Source organism: Cervus canadensis, chromosome 12, assembly GCF_019320065.1.
Source record: "Cervus canadensis isolate Bull #8, Minnesota chromosome 12, ASM1932006v1, whole genome shotgun sequence".
NCBI classification, from domain to species: Eukaryota; Metazoa; Chordata; class Mammalia; order Artiodactyla; family Cervidae; genus Cervus; species Cervus canadensis.
In genome coordinates, this window is record NC_057397.1 from 54,872,767 (window position 1) to 54,891,525 (window position 18,759).

The 18,759-nt window shown below is 36.7% G+C and overlaps 1 protein-coding gene across 8 annotated transcripts in view; it reads right to left on the bottom strand.

Moving 5' to 3' along the window:
- Window positions 1–18,759, bottom strand: part of OXR1 (oxidation resistance 1) — a 486,852-nt gene that overhangs the window by 116,363 nt on the left and 351,730 nt on the right. Inside the window, exon 1 of one of the 8 annotated variants that reach the window (XM_043483384.1) lies at window positions 9,108–9,188. The exons of 6 other annotated variants lie outside the window; for them this stretch is intronic. In XM_043483384.1, coding sequence (XP_043339319.1) covers window positions 9,108–9,126 — 19 coding nt within the window. In that variant the 5' untranslated portion in view covers window positions 9,127–9,188. Of the gene's footprint in view, window positions 1–1,324; window positions 1,356–9,107; window positions 9,189–18,759 lie in introns of those variants that run through there. One more of the 8 variants, XM_043483385.1, reaches the window with a different exon arrangement.

Sequence of the window (18,759 nt, forward strand, 5' to 3'; positions counted from 1 at the left end):
CCAGTGTCTGAATATATACTTTGAGAAATGTATGAGAAACTAAAGTTTTGAAATACCACCTTTTCTGTCCTGAAGTCTTCCCTTTCTGCTTGTGCTCTGATCCAGTTTTTATTAACAAGACATGTTTTCTCAGAGTTGCCACGATTTCAATTGTTTGCATAACATGTACATGTGCCTTGAGATAAATGTGGTTGCTGACTTGAAAGGTTAACTATATAGAAAAAAGAGTCAAGACCTTGAGGAATATAAGGGTCTGGGCATGTTCTATTTTTCAGGATTTGCAATATTGAAATGATAAAATATGTGTGCTATCCCTTAAGCTACAGAGTACATTAAAAAGTAAGCTGCATCTAAAATGTATTATTATATACATTAAAAATTGACTTGAAATATTTGTATGATATATTTAAAACTAGAAACTGTAAATGTCTTGAAGAATTAAATTATAGAGTAAATTAAACTATGAACTATTGATCTAATAGTTTTGAAACTGAGAAAAAGTATCACAACAATAGTGAATAATAACCTGGAGATAGTTTCTTCAAGTTTAAGATTTGGTGGTGGTTGTTATGATTATTATAAAAATTTATGATGTTAAATCAGGAAATTAGCTTTAAGACTTGAAAGAGAAAGTATAGGGAAAAAAGCCATCCTTAAATGAAATATTTATCTGAAGCTTAAAAAACACATAGGAGTTTTCAAAAACTAAGAAAAATGAGATGCTTTTAAAGTAAAAAAATATATTGTTAAGATTTAATCATCCACATAGATAAGGTGTTAAGAAACCAAAGATCAAAGGAGAAATAAATAAACTAATTAAAAAATATGAAAAAGGACTGAATTAAAAGAGAAAAGTCACCAAACTTCAATCAAGGCCATGTCTTACAGAGAATGACATTTGTAGAAATACAAATGAAAATATAAATATAATAAGCAAGAAACAGGAAATACTATTTTAAAATATAATAATAAAGTCCACAAAAGTGAAAAAGGGTTTTCTTAGCTAATAGACCAAGACAATAAATATCATACATCTACATGATAACTCAAATGATAACTTTAAAAATTTTTCAAAAAAGAATATGAGGTTAAGTGCACAACCCTGAGTTGCCTCTAATAAGCAAGCTTAATAGCTCCAGCCCTGAGATATTTCTAATATGTCCAGATTGCATTTAAGGCAGATTCTTTACCATCTGAGCCATGTGGAAAGCCCTGTTTTGTTTTTTTGTTTTTTCCATTTTTAAAATTGTTTCTTTTTTGCCTTGAAAGAATTTATGCTATAAAACACACACATACAGAGGCTATCAGAGCAAACTGAGATTACCTTTTCTTTGACTCATTGTAGGAACACCTTTGTTTCTCTTTTTTCAGCAATGAGCAGCCTTTAGTTATACACCAAAGCCCCAAGTTCATTTTAACTCTAGGTTAAAAGACAGTTTTGACTCTTGGACAATTGTGAGGATGCATGGGGAATCATATGACCTACATCTGTGTAACCGGGGGAAGGGTTGCTTTGTAGGCCTCTTTGTATGCATGTTATGCAACATTTTTATACCACAGTTTCCTTCTCTGTAAAATGGAAATAAAGTTAGTCCTGCCTACTTCATGAAGTTTCCCTCAGGGCTCAGATGGTAGAATCTGCCTGCAATGTAGGAGATCTGGGTTGGGAAGATCCTCTGAAGAAGGAAATAGCAACCCACTCTAGTAGTCTTGCCCGGGAAATCCCATGGACAGAAGAGCCTGGTGGGCTACCCCCCTTGGGGTCGCTAAGAGTCAGACACGACTGAGCGACAAACAGACACACACACTTCATGAGGATGTTAAGGAATTTTAAGTAAAATGTGAATGCATGTAAAGGTTTTTACAAATGATGCAGTGCAGAGAAAATTCCAGTTATTCTCTACTACTGATAGAAATAGTAGTAAATTTATACTCGAGACACTTAAAGAAGAAAAACAATTCCAATGCTCTTAGGCATAAATGAACGTCAATTATGAGTGTACATTATGTCACTGGCTGACTCTGAGACCTCATCCTGGACTATTACTACTCTGTCCAGTTGTACTTTTTCCGTTCTGCGAACAAACCAAATTTGTTTTCATCTTCCAACCTTTATATTTACAATCTCTCTACCTGGTTAGTGTATGGCTTCTCATCATACAGGTTTCAACTCTAATGACACCTTCTCAGAGATGCCCCCCATCATTATCCAAGCTAATCACACCGCTGCCCCACCCCATGACAGTCTCATGTGATCACATAACTTTATATTTTTCCTATTATTAATATTTTCTCCCTAACACTATTTAAATATCTTACCTGTTTTTCACTTGTTTATGGAGAAATCACCCCCATGGAAGGGCAGTGTCCTTTTTACAGACAACCTGAGTAACAACTTAGCAGTCTGTCACTAAGCTAGATCAGAATGCCAACACTTTGGATGACGGTCAGGAAGTGCACAGTGACCTTGTCAAATCAAAGAAATGATCAGCTGGAAGCCTGACTTCCCAGAGGAGCAAGGTGGGTAGGGAAGGACGTGCAATCGATAATTTTCCAAATGAAATGATGCATTTAGATAAGTAATGATATCCTTTTACTAATTAAATTCAATATGCATTTACACAACCTTCAGATAACTGATTTGTCTGTAATTTCTATTTAGCAGCATATGTAACGCTGTTTTAAAGTAGCCTCTTTAGTCCAGTCATCTAAAGCAAACTGTGACGTGTCACATTTCCTGCTGGCATTCCCCAACCTCCTCTTTCATCAAGTGTTTCTTGACTCTTGAGATATTTAATCCCCTTTCACTCCCAGGTGGCGCTAGTGGTAAAGAACTCGCCTGCCAAGGCAGGGGATGGAAGCAATGAGGGTTCGATCCCTGGGTCTGGAAGATCCCCTGGAGGAGAGCGCAGCAACCCACTCCAGTATCCTTGCCTGGAGAATCCCATGGACAGAGGAGGCTGATGGGCTACAGTCCATGAGGTCGCAAAGAGTTTGACATGACTGAAGTGACTTAGCACACATTCACGCCCTCGCTATTTACACACCTGCCCCACAACTCTCCAAGGCCCCGCTTTCAGCTGTCAGCAGATCTCTATTTGCTGTTTCTTCTAAATTCCAATTCAGAAGTATACATAACCCAACCGTGACACTCTATGAAATGCATAATTATAACTGGCAGCATATACGTCTGTCCTTCTCATTAAATTCTACTTGTCTTACCAAATACAGAGCTCTAGCACTCATTTATTACAGAACACAGTAGACATTCAATAAATGCTTTCATTTTGTATTTTTCCAGAGCATTGCTTTTTTTCTTTCTAACATTGCCTGCATGTTACTTTATTATTTCTACCTGAATATAAACATGAGTGGGATTGGGGTCATTTGTTTGTATACTTCTCCATGTTAAAAACTCACACCTTCTTTTTAGAAAAGAAAAAAATTCAAAGAGAGGTGGAGGAAAGAAGCTTTGTTACATTTGGCTGTGCCAGGTCAGGCAACTCTCAATTTTCCACTTAACTGGAAGAAAAACATACTGCAGAAAATCCCAGAGAATAGTTGAATCTATACACAGTCCTATTTTTCCAATTGATCTACTCAGTGACTTTAATAAGGAGTGGTCTGAACATAGACTCCAAAATCAAGTCTTGGGTTTGAATCCCGATTCTTATTCTTAGCTTGCTTGACTTCAGGCAAATTTCTTAATCATTCTGTGATTTCACTTCCTTGTTTATAATATGGGGGTAATAATTATATCTAAGGAACAGGGTTGATATCTGAGAACACAGTCAACAAATATTTACTGAGGATATATTATTACACACTAGACTCTGTTCTTGGTATAAGAGAAAGAATATGAAAAAAAGAAAGACAAAAAAAATTCTTCTTCACAGGGTTTGCATTCCAGTTAGCAAGATAAATATCAACACACATATATTTGTTACTGATAAGTGCTAAGGAGGAAAAAAAAACAGAGAAGAAAGGTATGAAATGTGGCGGGGCTGGAGGGTTTTAAGTTTTAGATAAGGTGGCCAGGAAAAGTCACATTGAAAAGTTATAACTCCTGAAAAAAGGCTAGAGAACATAAGGGAGCTGGCTATGTGAGCCTCTATAGGAAGAGCCTCCAAGGCTCAGACATGTCCAACTCTTTGACACTCTGTAGACTGTACCCTGCCAGGCTCCTTAATCTGTGGGATTTCCCACTGGACTGGATTGCCATTTTGTCTTCCAGGAAATCTTTCTGACCCAGGGATCAACCCACATCTTCTACCTTTCCTGCATTGGCAGGTGGATTTTTTACCACTGAGTCACCAGGAATCTCCAAGACAGAGGGAATAGCAATTGAAAAAGCCGTGTGAAAGAAACAAGCATGTCTGGTGGGTTCAAGGAACAGCAAATGTAGTTGGAATGCAGCGGGCACTGTAGGAAGCAACTGTGTATGTGTGTGCGTGCGCTCACGTGGGGATGACCAGTTAAGACTGTGCACCATGAGAACTTCAGCTTGGCTTTCACTCAGAGAGAGGAGCCCTGAAGAGGTCTGGGCATAGGAGAGAGACAATGAGATTCACACAATGGGATTCCTGGTAGCACATACCTCCCCCTGCCTTCCTGAAAGCTGACGGGCAGAGGGGTGGTGTGGAAAGCAGCAAAGGCAAGAGGACCAGTCAGGAGGCTGTTGCCATAACGCGGCAGCAAGATGAAGGTATTTGGACCTAGAAGGGAGCAGCACAGGTGGCTAAGAGCTGGGCAGATTCTGGATTTATTTTGAAAAGAGCCAGCTGAATCTCAGGGATGATCAGATACAGAGTAGAAAGGAAAAAGAAGAGTCTTAAAAATGAAGCAGTGTCTCTGGTCTGAACAACTAGAAAAATGGTGCTTCCATGAACTTCCATGAACTAATACATGAGCTAACACATTTGCTAAAATGTGTTAACATGTTAATGAATTAATATGGGTAAAGCACTTACTATAATACTTAATACCAAGTCTGTCCAGTATAAGTGTTAGCTGTTAACTATTAATAAATTGAGATAGGAAGCATATTAACCCCCAATATATTATTAGATGAGAAAATGTTCACAGTAGAAAACTTTTGGCATTTGAAAATAAAGTGACTGAAATGAGATAATGACAGACTCTCCATTGGAAGTTTAAGTGTAGGAGATAAACAGAATTTTCAAATGACCACAATTCCCTCTCCTTCAATTCCTCTTTTCACCTGCACATGCCTTTAATATAGTCTTTTTGTCTTTTTTACTTTAGCTCTTGAAAGTATCCCTATCTTCAAAAGTAACGCATGCACAAAGCATATGTCTCTTCCAAAAAAAAACTGTGTTTTATACTTACTATAGCAATGGGATTTACATTCAATAATACTATTTTAACTAATGTGGAAGTATCCTGTATTTTGAAGATACAGCAATGACATTTATTTTTTACTGTTATTTTATTTTCTTGAAACTGTGACAGCCAATACAATGAAATGTAAGTATTAAAGAATGCTCAAATACATACAAATATCCTAACCAGCTTTTTTTAAGAAGCACTTTTGGTTTCTATGTTCTTCTGTAGAATTCATTTTTCATTGGCAAATTGCAAGATGAAATTTCAAGCTGAAAATATCTGAAATCTTCTTGCTGGCAGAAAAAGGGTCCTGATGATGGAAATAACTATGTGACTGATCTGATTTGATTCAATCAACTTTCTGTCATTTCTCTTTTGTGAATATCTGGGACCAGGGAGTATTATTACTTACAGAATTTTTCCCCAGTGGGCATTAACTTACACCATAACTTTCTGTGGGAAATAAGACTCTACTAAAATGTATGTTCATGTGCCAATTCTGTTTAAGTCTTTATGTATAACAGGGCTTGGTAAATAAATAACATGGGGACCCAATAAATAGACAATAAGTTTTGGTTGCTTCAACCAGACCAAGCAATCAATTCAAACACAGAAAGAACAATAATTCCTGGCAATTTCACCACCACTCCATCCCACCATGTTTTCCTCCACTAGACAAAACTTTGTCATATAATGATTCCAAAATCCACTGTTAAACACCCTTGTGTTATTTTTTCAAAGTCTTACTGTAATTTACAGATCAATATGACTCTTAAATGGAAGGAACAAAGATAGGAAGGGAATTGGGGAATCTAAGTAACATCTTTTATTTCTGATGCCACAGAGGCGCTGTGGGCTGTGGTTCTGCTAATTCAATAAAGGATACATGCTTTCAGAGACTGGCATGCATTCAGCCCTGGGATTCAAGACAGCTTTGGACTCGAAAGTTGGAAGTTCTCTGAAGAGAGATTTCACAGTTCTCCTTACAATTTAGTTATTGAGTTAATGGGTCACATCATCATTTCCAGTGATAATTAAAATGCAGAATTTACTCTCTTTAATTTGGGATGAATTTTATAATTTCTTCTTCTTTCCTCCCCCCAATAGTCTGATGTTTTAATGTTGATGCTACAATTGATAGTTGAACAGTACTTCATAGTTTATCAAATGCTGTCATATACATTTCATATTCAATATTTTACTGGTTCAATATTTTTTACAAATTGTCCCAACAATCTCATGATGAAGAACTTATTCATATGATTTCTAGTCTTTGAATATGTAATTTGAAACTCTGAGAACAATTATTAATCACTAAGTACATATAGTTTAAATGAGTAGAACCATAACTTGAACCACATCTTTAGTTTAAAAAACACTGCATTCTTTCCATTTCAGTACTGTTAAATATTGGTAATTATCTTACTAATAAAATTCTGGGAGTATCTTCCAGAGGTTTTCAGTCAAGGCAGTTGGTCCAAGAACAAGTAGAACCACAGTGCAAAGGAATTAGAGTGGAGGAAAGTAGTGAGAAGTGACCCAAGTTAGTCATGGATAAGCGACGTAACAAAGAGAATACTATTAGAGAGTTTAAATGTGAAATGCATAGCACTTAGCGTACAATACAAGTAATGTATTTATCTAAAGTTTTTACTCACCTATTTCATCAAGATTGCATTGATTATAAGATGCACCACTGAGAGAGCAAAAAGCAAAATCCTGTCAATTAAACCATGACACACCACTGATCATAAGACACTTTGAGATTTTAAAAAGTCAAAATGTGAAAAAAGGTATGTCTTAGAAGCCAAGAAATATAGTGCCAGTAACAGCAGAGGGTATGGAAATTCTCAAAATCAGTCATAATACAACCTAACTATAGACAATCAATAAACATTTATTAAGTGCCTTTGGATGGGTATAAAGAAGCAAAATGCGTAATCTAGGCAAAGAGGCTTAAGTGCTACATATAAAATATTAATTGCTGTCTTTCAGTCTTACAATGATGGCCACTGGTTGGAAAAAACAAATCTCCTTGTGCAAAATAGATGCCCGGGTGTGCAAGTGCCAGGGGGATATGAGGAAGAGAGGAATAAAGAAGAGGAAGCAACTGGGGGAGGGGAGGATGGCTTGGAGGACAGGTAGGAAGAATGGAAGGCGGGGTCTAAACCCAACCCAGAGCTTCACTGAAATTCATGAGTGGTCAGAATCCTGTGCGCATGGATCTCCTAATCTTATAAAATATAATCACTGGGCTGTATGTGAAATAATTCTTAAAAACAACAGCTTTGAAAAAGGGCTTCACACACTTTTGTAACATCTATAGTCTAAAGATTTTTCCATTCTTGTATATTTTTTAAATCTCAAAGACTGAAAACTTAGACACTTTGGATACCTCTCAAATTTGAGCTAAATGTAATTGTTTAAACACTGGGTGTTGCTTGGAAATTACATTTTGCTATGACTGGTTACCAACGTGCTTGATGACTTAAAAGTTTTAGATTCTGTAATTAAAATGAAAAGTTGTTTGGGCTAAAACTAATCATCTAAATATATAACTTGGACATTCTGCATATTATTGATATTATGATTACCAGCACAGAATCTGTGTGCTGAATTGGAAAAATGAAATTAGATTGCTTATTTCTAGTTAAAAACATTTCTTTTTCTGCAAAGAGATTACATAATTTACCCTGTATTGTGAAATAACTGCTTTTGAAATTAACCAAATTAAAAGAAAAACATTCATCCTTTTATCTGGGCATTATGCACACAAATTTATCACTAATTTGAAAGGGCATATCCCACAGCATTATTAAACTTCATGACTAAGTGGTAAACTATATTCTACACTCTGATATTGTTACACAGTTGTTTGTGATTGAGGAAAAACTAACCTGGTAATAGTATTTACTTCTTTTGAAAAGAAAAAATAAAATAATAATGCAGAACAATTTTAAAAGTCAATAATGAATTCCATCTGCTGCATACCATTAAAAATCAAAGCGGTTACTCACGTGCCTCAGATCTTTTTAGGTCTTTGTTCCTTCCATTGAAAAGCACAGGCCAACCCCTCAATAATAAAGTTATTTTGACTTGTCTGACCAAAACTTAAAACAAAAAAAACAAAAACCTATCAATTTCCCTCCGCATTTCAGTGGAGCCTAGAGGACTTGAAATAACATGCTAAAGGAAAACAAAGGCATTTAAGCAAACTTTTAAGAGAATGGTTAGAAGAACCTAAGGAAATGCATAGCAGTCTTTGAAACCCAGAGCACAGTGGTGATAAAAGCATAATATGTGACTTAATCACTATCATTACCCTAGCTGGGCACAACCTGTCAGTTTGGGGCAAGAGAAGGTAATATGGAAATCTTACTGACAAATGATTTCCTGTGAATGCACTAAAAAAAAACATCACCAATGACATATACAAATGGCCACTGGACATGAAAACAGACTTAAAATCACTATGTTTGAATCTATTTCTGGGAGTGTCTCCATACAGAATCACGGCAGCCACACCTACAGACAATCACAGACAAATAATGAACATGCACAGAAAGTCTTTTTACATCCTCTATTCAGATTAGTATTTCAACAGAGTCACTCCCTCCTGGGCACTCCCAGCAAACATTCCCTTTCTGGAGGCAGCAGCCAACAGAACCGCAGGGCTCATCTGGGTTTGGAAAATAGAACAAAGTCATCCTTCTCTGACCTTCTAAAATGACTGCTTTAAAGTTGAGAGCACTCACACATACCTTTGCGTGGGCAGAACATTTCTGAGGTCCTCCCTTCAAAACCCACTCAGCCAGCAGTGAGCTGCTCTCAGGAAGAGAGGACGGGATTTTGATTCCTGTGCTTCCTCGGGTAATACAACACTTCCTTCCTGGGAGAGGCTGCCCTCTCCTCCGGGCCCTGACCTCTGGTGGCAGTGTGCAAGACTCAGATTCAGAGGTTTCTGCACACAGGAAACCCACTGCATCTGCTGACTGCAGCCTCATTCTTGGTTCACTGAACACTCTGGAAACAGTGCCAGTATGCTCTGCCTAGTAAATTACTAAGTGGACCCTCTAAAGTCTCTCATAGAGTGAGAGAACAGAACTCAGTATCTAACTTCTGTACTCTTCTTATCTTAAAGTAAATCAATGCACAGCTGCCCTCAGCAAATCTCTGTTATTTAGTCCTAACAGCACTGACATTCAGCAGATCTAATAAGGCTGGGTCCTAACCTGGTTGGTGTTTTATACCCTTGCTGTTTACTAACTCATGTTAGACTCTTTTGCAACCTCCATGAACCGTAGCCCACCAGGTTCCTTGGTCCATGAAATTTCCCAGCCAAGAATATTGGAGTGGGTTGCTATTTCCTTCTCCAGGGGATCTTCCTGACCCAGGGATCAAACCTGCGTTTCCTGCATTGGCAGGCAGATTCTTCACCACTGAACCACCAGGGAAGCCCCAATATTCATACCTTTACAAATATTTAAATATATCATTAGTTGATGAGCCAATAATCCAAACATAAATTTGATTTTTTTTTCCTCCAGAACCTCCATCTGCATTGTCATGATATAGTACACATTGCTTTGCATTACAGTTATTCCCTTCTGTATTTTCTCCCTAATGGGACAAGGAGAGAGTACATCATACCAGTAACAGTTCTGCAACTTCGCAACTGAATGAATGGATAAAAGTCATAATAATCCCCTTTCCTACCTGCCCCCAACCCCTCTTTAATTCACATTCTGTGTTATCCTTTAAAAGCAGATGGCACCATCCACTGCCTACTCTATAGACTCCCCATCCATACACTTAATCTAGAGAAGGTTTTGGTGGATGTTTCCCTTATATTTCCCTTATATTCTTCATGAAATTCTTCAATGGCAGCTCACTGGGATATAAACCTATGATAACACTGTACTTTATTTGATGGGTAGGGATGACAATCATCACATAGAGAAAATGTCAACTTAGTAGATAAGGATCCAAGGTCTACTGTCTGCCACAATAGGTGGGTTTCAGGGGCAAGTTAAAAAGATCTACATGTCACTGAAAACTGTCTACAGAGTTAGTACATTGTAATGAACAGACAATGATTATAAAGACAATGGAGTTCACGAATACCACCAATTCACGACATTGTCATTTCTATGTAATATAGTAAGACCATGATTTTGCATGCAATATAGAACTTACGGCATTTGTTGAGTTCTGACAGCTTCATAATAGGCTACCCATCAGTAAGTAAAGTACCTGACCAAACCAACACAATTTTAGAGGGAAATGGTCTGCACTGGCAATATGATTCATTCCAAATGAAAAGGTATGATAGCTAACCTTCTATGGAGCTACCTTTGTAACCACCACAAATTATGTGGCCTCTTTAAGAGTTCCAGCAGTAGTCCCTACAAATGCTATTAAGTAGTAAGACAAGCTATGTGAAACTTCTGGTAAAGTTCCCAACACTCAGCTATAAGTGTTTTAACAGCTATTAATTTCCATTCCATTCCTTAATGACACGACTGGCTTTTTTTTAGTCCTAGATACCATTCTACTGCGTTAGAGCAATGCTAATGCTAACAATGCCTCACATGCAGGTAAGGCTTTATCACTGATGAAGTGCTTCAACTAATATTCTCTAGTTACACACACAACCACTCTGGGAGACGCTGCTTATTCTCAAACTTTTGCAGAGTTAGGTATGTATAGAAAATTAATGACAGAATGTTTCCTTGCAGCTTTATATGGTAAGCAAAAAGAGAGGAAAGATGGGTTTTGAAGTTGCTCTAATGTTCATCTTCATATAATTTAACATAGCTGCAGACTCCTGGCAAACAACTGCAAGCAGGCAGAATACAGGAATGAACTGGCTTTTTTTTTTGAAGCAAGACTTTATATTAGAAAAATAGACTCATACACAAAAAAAGAGAGTCACACACACAAAACCCTAGACAAAACATAAACATGTTTTTCAATATCTGCAGAAAATGTAAAATGGGGGCTTTTATATATTTACATCTCACATAGACAGTAATGCTATCCATATCTTCATTGTGTTTGAATTCAAATTATAGAGATATAAAGACATACACACACATATCAAACATACTTGTAAATTGGACATATGAAAAGTACTTGTATAAACAAATATCCATATCTATACACATTTCATATCTATACAAGATACATATTTCCCAGTATTTTGTCATTTGCTCTTTCTTATTCACTTTCACTAGGAATCTGATAGGAACCAGATTTGACTCACTTGTCAGCTAAGTGTAGTTCTTTCAAGGTTTTGTAAGACCAAATTAATCTTTCAGTTGTGCTTAGAACTGTCCAGTATGCATCTGAGAAAGACAGTTTCCAACGAATAAACACTGGCTTTTGAGCACTGCTTCCCCTTATCTCTCTATCACCTTTAGGATCCAGGTTGCTAAGAAGCTCTGATTTTAAAACATTTTTAGTGCGGTGGTCAGGAATGCTACTACTTCTATATCACCTTCAGTTTTCATTCTAGGTTATTTTTCTAGTTTTTTAAAATGCATTTCTTAGTTTGCTTTTTGGTAGATTTGCCTTATATCTGTTACATCATATGGCTTGATTAATTCATGATAATGAGACTTAATTTTTTATTGAAAGTATTTTTCCAATTTTATTGTGGTAAGAAAGTGGGTAATCACACAGTCTAGCTCTAACCAGATTCCTAATGTAGGCAAATAAGAAAGAGCAAATGATGACATACTGAGAAATACGCATCTTGTGTAGATATGACATATATATAGATGAAGATACTTGTTTACACAGGTGCTTTTCATATGACTAATTCACAAGTGTGTTTGGTATGTGTATGTCTTTACAGCTCTCTGAATTCTAACACTTAATATGTTAACATATACAATTCTGTGTACACTACTGTTCATTATAATAATGTGACTGTTTTCCTTATTATTTTTTTGCTGAAGTATAGCTGATTTACAAAGTTGTGTTAGTTTCAGGTATATAGCAAAGTGATTCAGCTATATATATACACACACACACACATACATATATGTATGTATATTCTTTTTCAGATGCTTTTCCATGATAGGTTATTATAAGATACTGAATATTGTTCCCTATGTTGTTTATGAATTTTATACACAGTGATGTATATATGTTAATCCCAAACTCTCAATTTATGTCTCCTCCCAAACCCTTTTTGCTTGTGGTAATCATGTGTGTTTTCTATGTCTGTAGGTCTATTTCTGTTTTGTAAATAAGTTCATTTGTATATAAGTGATATTGTATGATATTCATTTTTCTCTGACTAATTTTACTCAATACAATAGTTCTAGGTCCATCTATGTTGCTGCAAATGGTATTATTTCTTTTTTATGACTGAGTAATATTCCATTATATACCACATCTTCTTTATACATTCATCTGTCAATGGGCATTTAGGTTGTTATCTGTCTTGGCTATTATAAATAGTGCTGCTATGAACACTGGGATGCATGCATCTTTCTGAATTATGGTTTTCTCAGGGCATATGCCCAGAAGTGGGATTGCTGGATCATATGGTAGTTCTATTTTTAGTTTTTCAAGGAACCTCCATACTGTTGTCCATAGTGGCTATGGACATTCTCATCAACAGTGTAGGAGGGTTCCTTTTTCTCCACATCCGTTCCAGTAAATAACGTGACTTTAAATGTTTAAATTTTTTTATTTTTATGAGATGGATAAATCTCCTAGATTACACAAGTAGGACTTGTTCAAACTGAACTTTTTTTTTGAAGATGGTAGGGGTAGGATCCTTTGTTAAAGGGAAATTTTTGAAAAAATAGTCTTTCCAAGACTTGGGTAATTTTGGAATCTTGTGATGTTCCTATTTATTTCAATTGTTAATTTATGTTAATTGTTGGTAGGTACTATTATAAAAGGGACTTCCCTGGTAGTTCAATCAGTAAAGAATTCGCCTGCAATGCAGGAGACCCCGGTTTGATTCCTGAGTCAGGAAGATCCCCTGGAGAAGGGATAGGCTACCCACTCAAGTGTTCTTGGGTTTCCCTGATGGCTCAGATGGTAAAGAATCCACTTGCAATATGGGAGACCTCGGTTCGATCCTTGAGTTGGGAAGATCACCTGGAGAAGGGAATGGCAACCCACTCCAGTATTCTTGCCTGGAGAATCCCCACGGACAGAGGAGGCTGGTGGGCTCTAGTCCTGAGTGACTAAGCACAGCACAGCACAGTATTAATAAAGCACTTTTGCTAATATCTCATTACAATGTCAGGGATACAGTCTTAACTTGAGATGTGAAATTTAATTATGGTATACACCCTTATCAAAATGCATGCTTCAGAATACAAAAGAACACTTCCCTCCTCAGGTGAAGAGCAAAGTTGTAAATAAATGTGGTTAAGATGCTAGGTGATCAATGGTGTCAGTTCTAAAATAAAGGTTCCTCAGGGGATGCATACAAGGGAAAGCAATGTTCCCTGGTTGAGGGAAAACACCCAGCTTCTCTGTGAGAAGGGTTACTTATTGATTATTTAATTTCCTTTTAGAAGAGAAAGGATGTTTAAGAGCAAATTTTAAAAAAATATTTGAACTGCTTACAATAACGATTATTGTTGGGTGATATGTAGGGTATTTCAAGTGTGCTAGTCTTCCTGGAAATAAATGTCTTACAAAATTCCTATACGTAGAGTTTACTTAAAAGAGCTTTCACCAAATCAGATCAGGTAGCACTAACAAAATTAACTCTGTTTACTGAGCAACTAGAGCTTGAGGCAAGCCTGTGCCAAGCACTGGGGTTACAGTGGTGATTCAGTGATGTGATATACACAGTCTTTAATTTTCTTCTGTCTCCTTGTGAACATATTTTCTGACTAAAGGAAAAAAAGTTTCTTAAATTTGCATATTTTTCCCTTGGGAAAAATGTCTCCAGTTGAGCAGGGAGCATAATTTCCATTCTGTTCTTCCCTCCTGTTATATTTCTCAGCAATCTTCATTAAATGGTCAGCTTGTCTCCTTTCTCTGGGCTGTATTAGCTAATTTAAGCATTAGAGTGATCAGCAGTTAAGATTCTGGAGCCAGTCTGCCTGGGTTCCAGCCTCCACTTTCCAGTCACGAGGCCTGGGCTAAATTATTAACGTCTCTGCCTCTTAGCTTTCTCATCTGTGAAACTAGCATTTTAATACTGGTTTGGCAAAAAAGTTCCTTCGGGTTTCAAAAACCCAAAGGAACATTTTGGTCAACCGAATACTTCCGGCTACCTACGATTAGTATGAGCTGAAGTGTTTTCATACATACAAGGAATTAGGAAAAGTACTTGGCACAGAATAAGTACTCAATAAATTCTAGCTTATTAAATCATCATTATAAAGAGAAACCTAAAAACGTAGGTGTAGATATTTTACATTTTGCCAGCCATAACAAGATAAGCCATGTTAATATAGAAATTAATTAGGTTGAATTCGTCAAAACAAAGCTTTCCTTAACTATCTATTTTGAAAATTCAAAATTATTGTAAGAAAAGAGATGCCAAAAGGAAATAAAGGGAAAAACATTCACTTGACAATGACAAATGAGTTTTAAGCTTGATTTCAAGTTTCCATAGTAAAAATCTATCCAAGAAAATGAATGATTACACACACAAAAAGTTATGCAGTACATGAAAATTATTATAGCCTAAAAGAATTATGTTAAAGTTAATGTTGATTCAGTGGTGCTATGGACACTGCCTAATAGTATATATTAAAATTTTTTACTTTACTAGTTATTATAACTATTGATTAAAAATTTCCCTGTATATGAATTATATACCTTATATGTATACATATATACACACACACTGATACCATTTATCTATGATTTTCCTCTATAGTTTCTCTTCCACCCTTATTTATATTTTTTCTACAAATTTTAGAGTCTGTATAGGATGAAAAAAACCTTTTTTTCAACAAAAAGGAGACACTTTTTTAAGATTACAAGGCATTTGAGAAGTGGAAACAGCAAAGATCAAGTATAAGATAATAAGAGGAAAATGATGAAATGATTAGAGGATGATTAATAAGAAATGGAATAGATATCATATGAGAAGTTAACTCAAGATCTTAGTCCTAGTGCTTAGTCTTAGAAACAAGTTAGTTCTCTTGAAAAATAGAATGGCCTTTTAGTTTTTTTTATATATGTCTACCATATGTAGTGTAGAAATTGAAATCCTATTGTATTTGATCTAATCAGACCATGTGGCTGGAAACAGATGTAAAAACTGGAATTTATTATTGTATTTTTAAAAACAATCTATCACACTTCCTGACAAAAGTCACTGCTATAGTTCAAAAGTAGAAGTGCTCTCTATCAGCATTTAATGGCTGGAAACAACAAACAAACAACCTAGATTTGACCAGGTTAACTTTGAAACAGGCAGACAAGAACGGGGATGGGAAAGGGCAAAAAGAAGAGATTTGGAATGTCCAAGCTGTCTGCCCAGCAGTGCTACTTTATGTGGGACAAAGGCTTTGCCCTACCAACTAAAAAGAACCTTTGTGTGCCTTGTAAATTATACTGAGGATTTGGATTTTAATCTGAGGGCAACAGGGAGATACTTAGGCTTTTAAGCAAAACACCTTTTGACATCACCGTTCTAGTTCTCCAGCGTCTGCCCAGTTCTGGCTCCTTAATTCTCAAGGCAACATCTTTGAACTAGATGGGACTCTCCTCGCCTTGTCCTTGGTTCCCAATATCCTCTCTTGTGTCCTCAGTCCAAGTGCAAATCCACAAGGGCAACTGAAACGAATACTCAGCAAATTAGATCTGTGAAGCTGGACTCACTGCTCACCATCACAGGATCTGGCCTAAGACCATTCTCTCATCATCCCCTCCTGTTGACTGAGTTTCACAGACTCAGGCTTCTTTGCTGTTGTTTGAACACACTTCACATGCTCCTGTCTTCAGGCTTTCATACTCACAGTTCCTCTTTTCCTAGAATGCTCATCCCAGACACTGGTCTGAACTTGCTCCATCATTTTATTTAGCTCTCTGTTCATACAGCTCTTCCTTAGAGAGGTCTTTTCTCACTACAGTATCCAGTATCCAGGGAAACACCCATTACATGCGTTTTCCTTCATAACACATCACTAACTGATATCATACCTTTATAAGTTTTTGCATAGTCCCCTAAGAATGTTCACTGCTAGAGTCCCCACAACTGACTTGATGTCTGGAACACTGTAGGAGACCAAGAAACATCAGTTCAATGGTCTAACTAGAAGTTGCTGGGCAGGTAACAGATGTCCAGTGAATATTTGTGGAAAACCTTAACAACTGAATGAATGTGTACATTCTTTAGGTAGGGCAATAGACTTATGCTAGACTGAAAAAATGTATTCATAATAATCCTGTTGTCATTTTTAATTTGCTTCTAATTACTTATTTGCTCAGACTTGGGGTGTCATTTGTCTTTGCTAGAGATACGTTGTCTACATTGAAATTTAAAGAGAGAAATAAATCAGGTAAATAGGATCATGTGTTGAAAAAGTAGTTGGGAATAGGAGAAATGGAAAGCATTCAAGGCAAACAGAGTATAGGGGAAAAGACCAGGTTCAGCAGGAAGCTTTAACCACAAAAATTCCAGGGTGACAGAAGCAGGGTACAGGAGATGACATGATAAATTAGAGCGTGCAGAGGGAGAAGAGATATGAGATTAGAGAAATACGAACCAGGGCCTTCGTGTGCCTTGTAAATTGCACTGAGAATTTAGATTTTAATCAGAGGGCAATAAGGAGAGCATCAGTAAGATTCAACTTGAACTTTAAAAATTAGCCCAAATACAGGAGACAGATTGAAGAGAGACACAGCCTGAATGTAAGAGTGACTTTAGGAGGTGATGATTATAATCCATGTGGTATACGAAGCTGAATAATGACAGTGTTGCTGTTCAATTGCCAAGTCGTGTCCGACTCTTTGAGACCCAACGGACTGCAGCACACCAGGCTTCCCTGTCCTTCACTGATTCCTGGAGTTAGCTCAAATTCATATACATTGAGTCAATGATGCTATCTAAGCATAATGACAGTAGGGGCTGAAAGAAGTGAATCAGTTGAAAAAACTTCACAAGTTAGAATAGCTAGGATTTCCTGAGGGATTATAGCTGTGTTAATGGGGAAGATGTGGTTGGGGAGACAGACGAAATAACTGATTTTGGGACTAGAGAAGAAAGACAGAAACTCAGGTTTAAAGAGGGGCATTATAAAACCAGGGCTTCCAGGTGGCTCAGTGGTAAAGAATCCGCCAGCCAACGCAGGAGATGTGGGTTTGATCCCTGGAGAAGAAAATGGTAACTCCAGTATTCTTGCTTGGGAAATCCCATGGACAGAGGAGCCTGGTGGGTTACATTACATTGGGGTCACAAAAGAGTTGGACATGAACTACCAGCTAAACAACAACGACAACAATTATGAAACCGACTGTGGAAAGATTGGTTTTGAAATACCTGTGGGATATTATAGTGGATGTCTAGTAAACAGTTAAATTTATAGATCTAGAGTTTATGATAATCTCAGCTGGAAATTTAGATTTGAACAGCATCTGCTCATCAGTGTGAATTAATATTGCTTAGGGCTAACATTCTCATATGCTCTTTACCTAGATTCAGCTACTGCTAATAGTCCATCGCATTTGTTTTACATTTGTGTTTTCCTTCTCTCTCTCTGATACACGTACACACACATGCACACGCACACACACATACAATGTATATATTTGTTGAACCATTTGAGAGTAAGTTGCATGCATCATGGTTGCGGCCCTAAATACGCACATGTATATTTCCTATGAATAGGAATATTCTTTTATAGAATCGGAGTGCAGTTTTCAATTTAGTCAATTTCACACTGACACAATACTTTTATATGACTGTCTTCTGCTGTCAAGTTTCGACTACTGACCCAATACTAAGACCAGACAGCATTTTTAATTCTCAAATTAAGGTCTACTTCTGCTATGTTTAGCTTTTACAATTACACAAAAATCTAAGAGCCATGTTTAGCGTTCGATCTTGCTTGCATTTTCCTTCTTACAAAAGAAGTAATAAGGTTTGAAAGGATATTTCTTTATATTCCTGAAGTCCATCTCTTGCAGCTTTTTAAAAATTCTACAAGTTCCATCATCTACATAAGGGCAAAGCTATCATTTGAATAAGAGTTGCCTAACTGAACTGTTTTGTACAGTATTTGTTATGACGCTTTTTTAATGAACAATAAGCCTTCTTAAGACTCCAGAGAGCATTCTTCCTGGTCTTAAGATCACCCAATTTGAGTTATATTACTTTTTTCTCCTTTCAAGAAAGTAATTGATAAGGAAATGGTGAAGGATAGTGGCAGAAGGAGACAAAGTTCATTCTGTAAAGGAGGCTTTACGATTATAGTC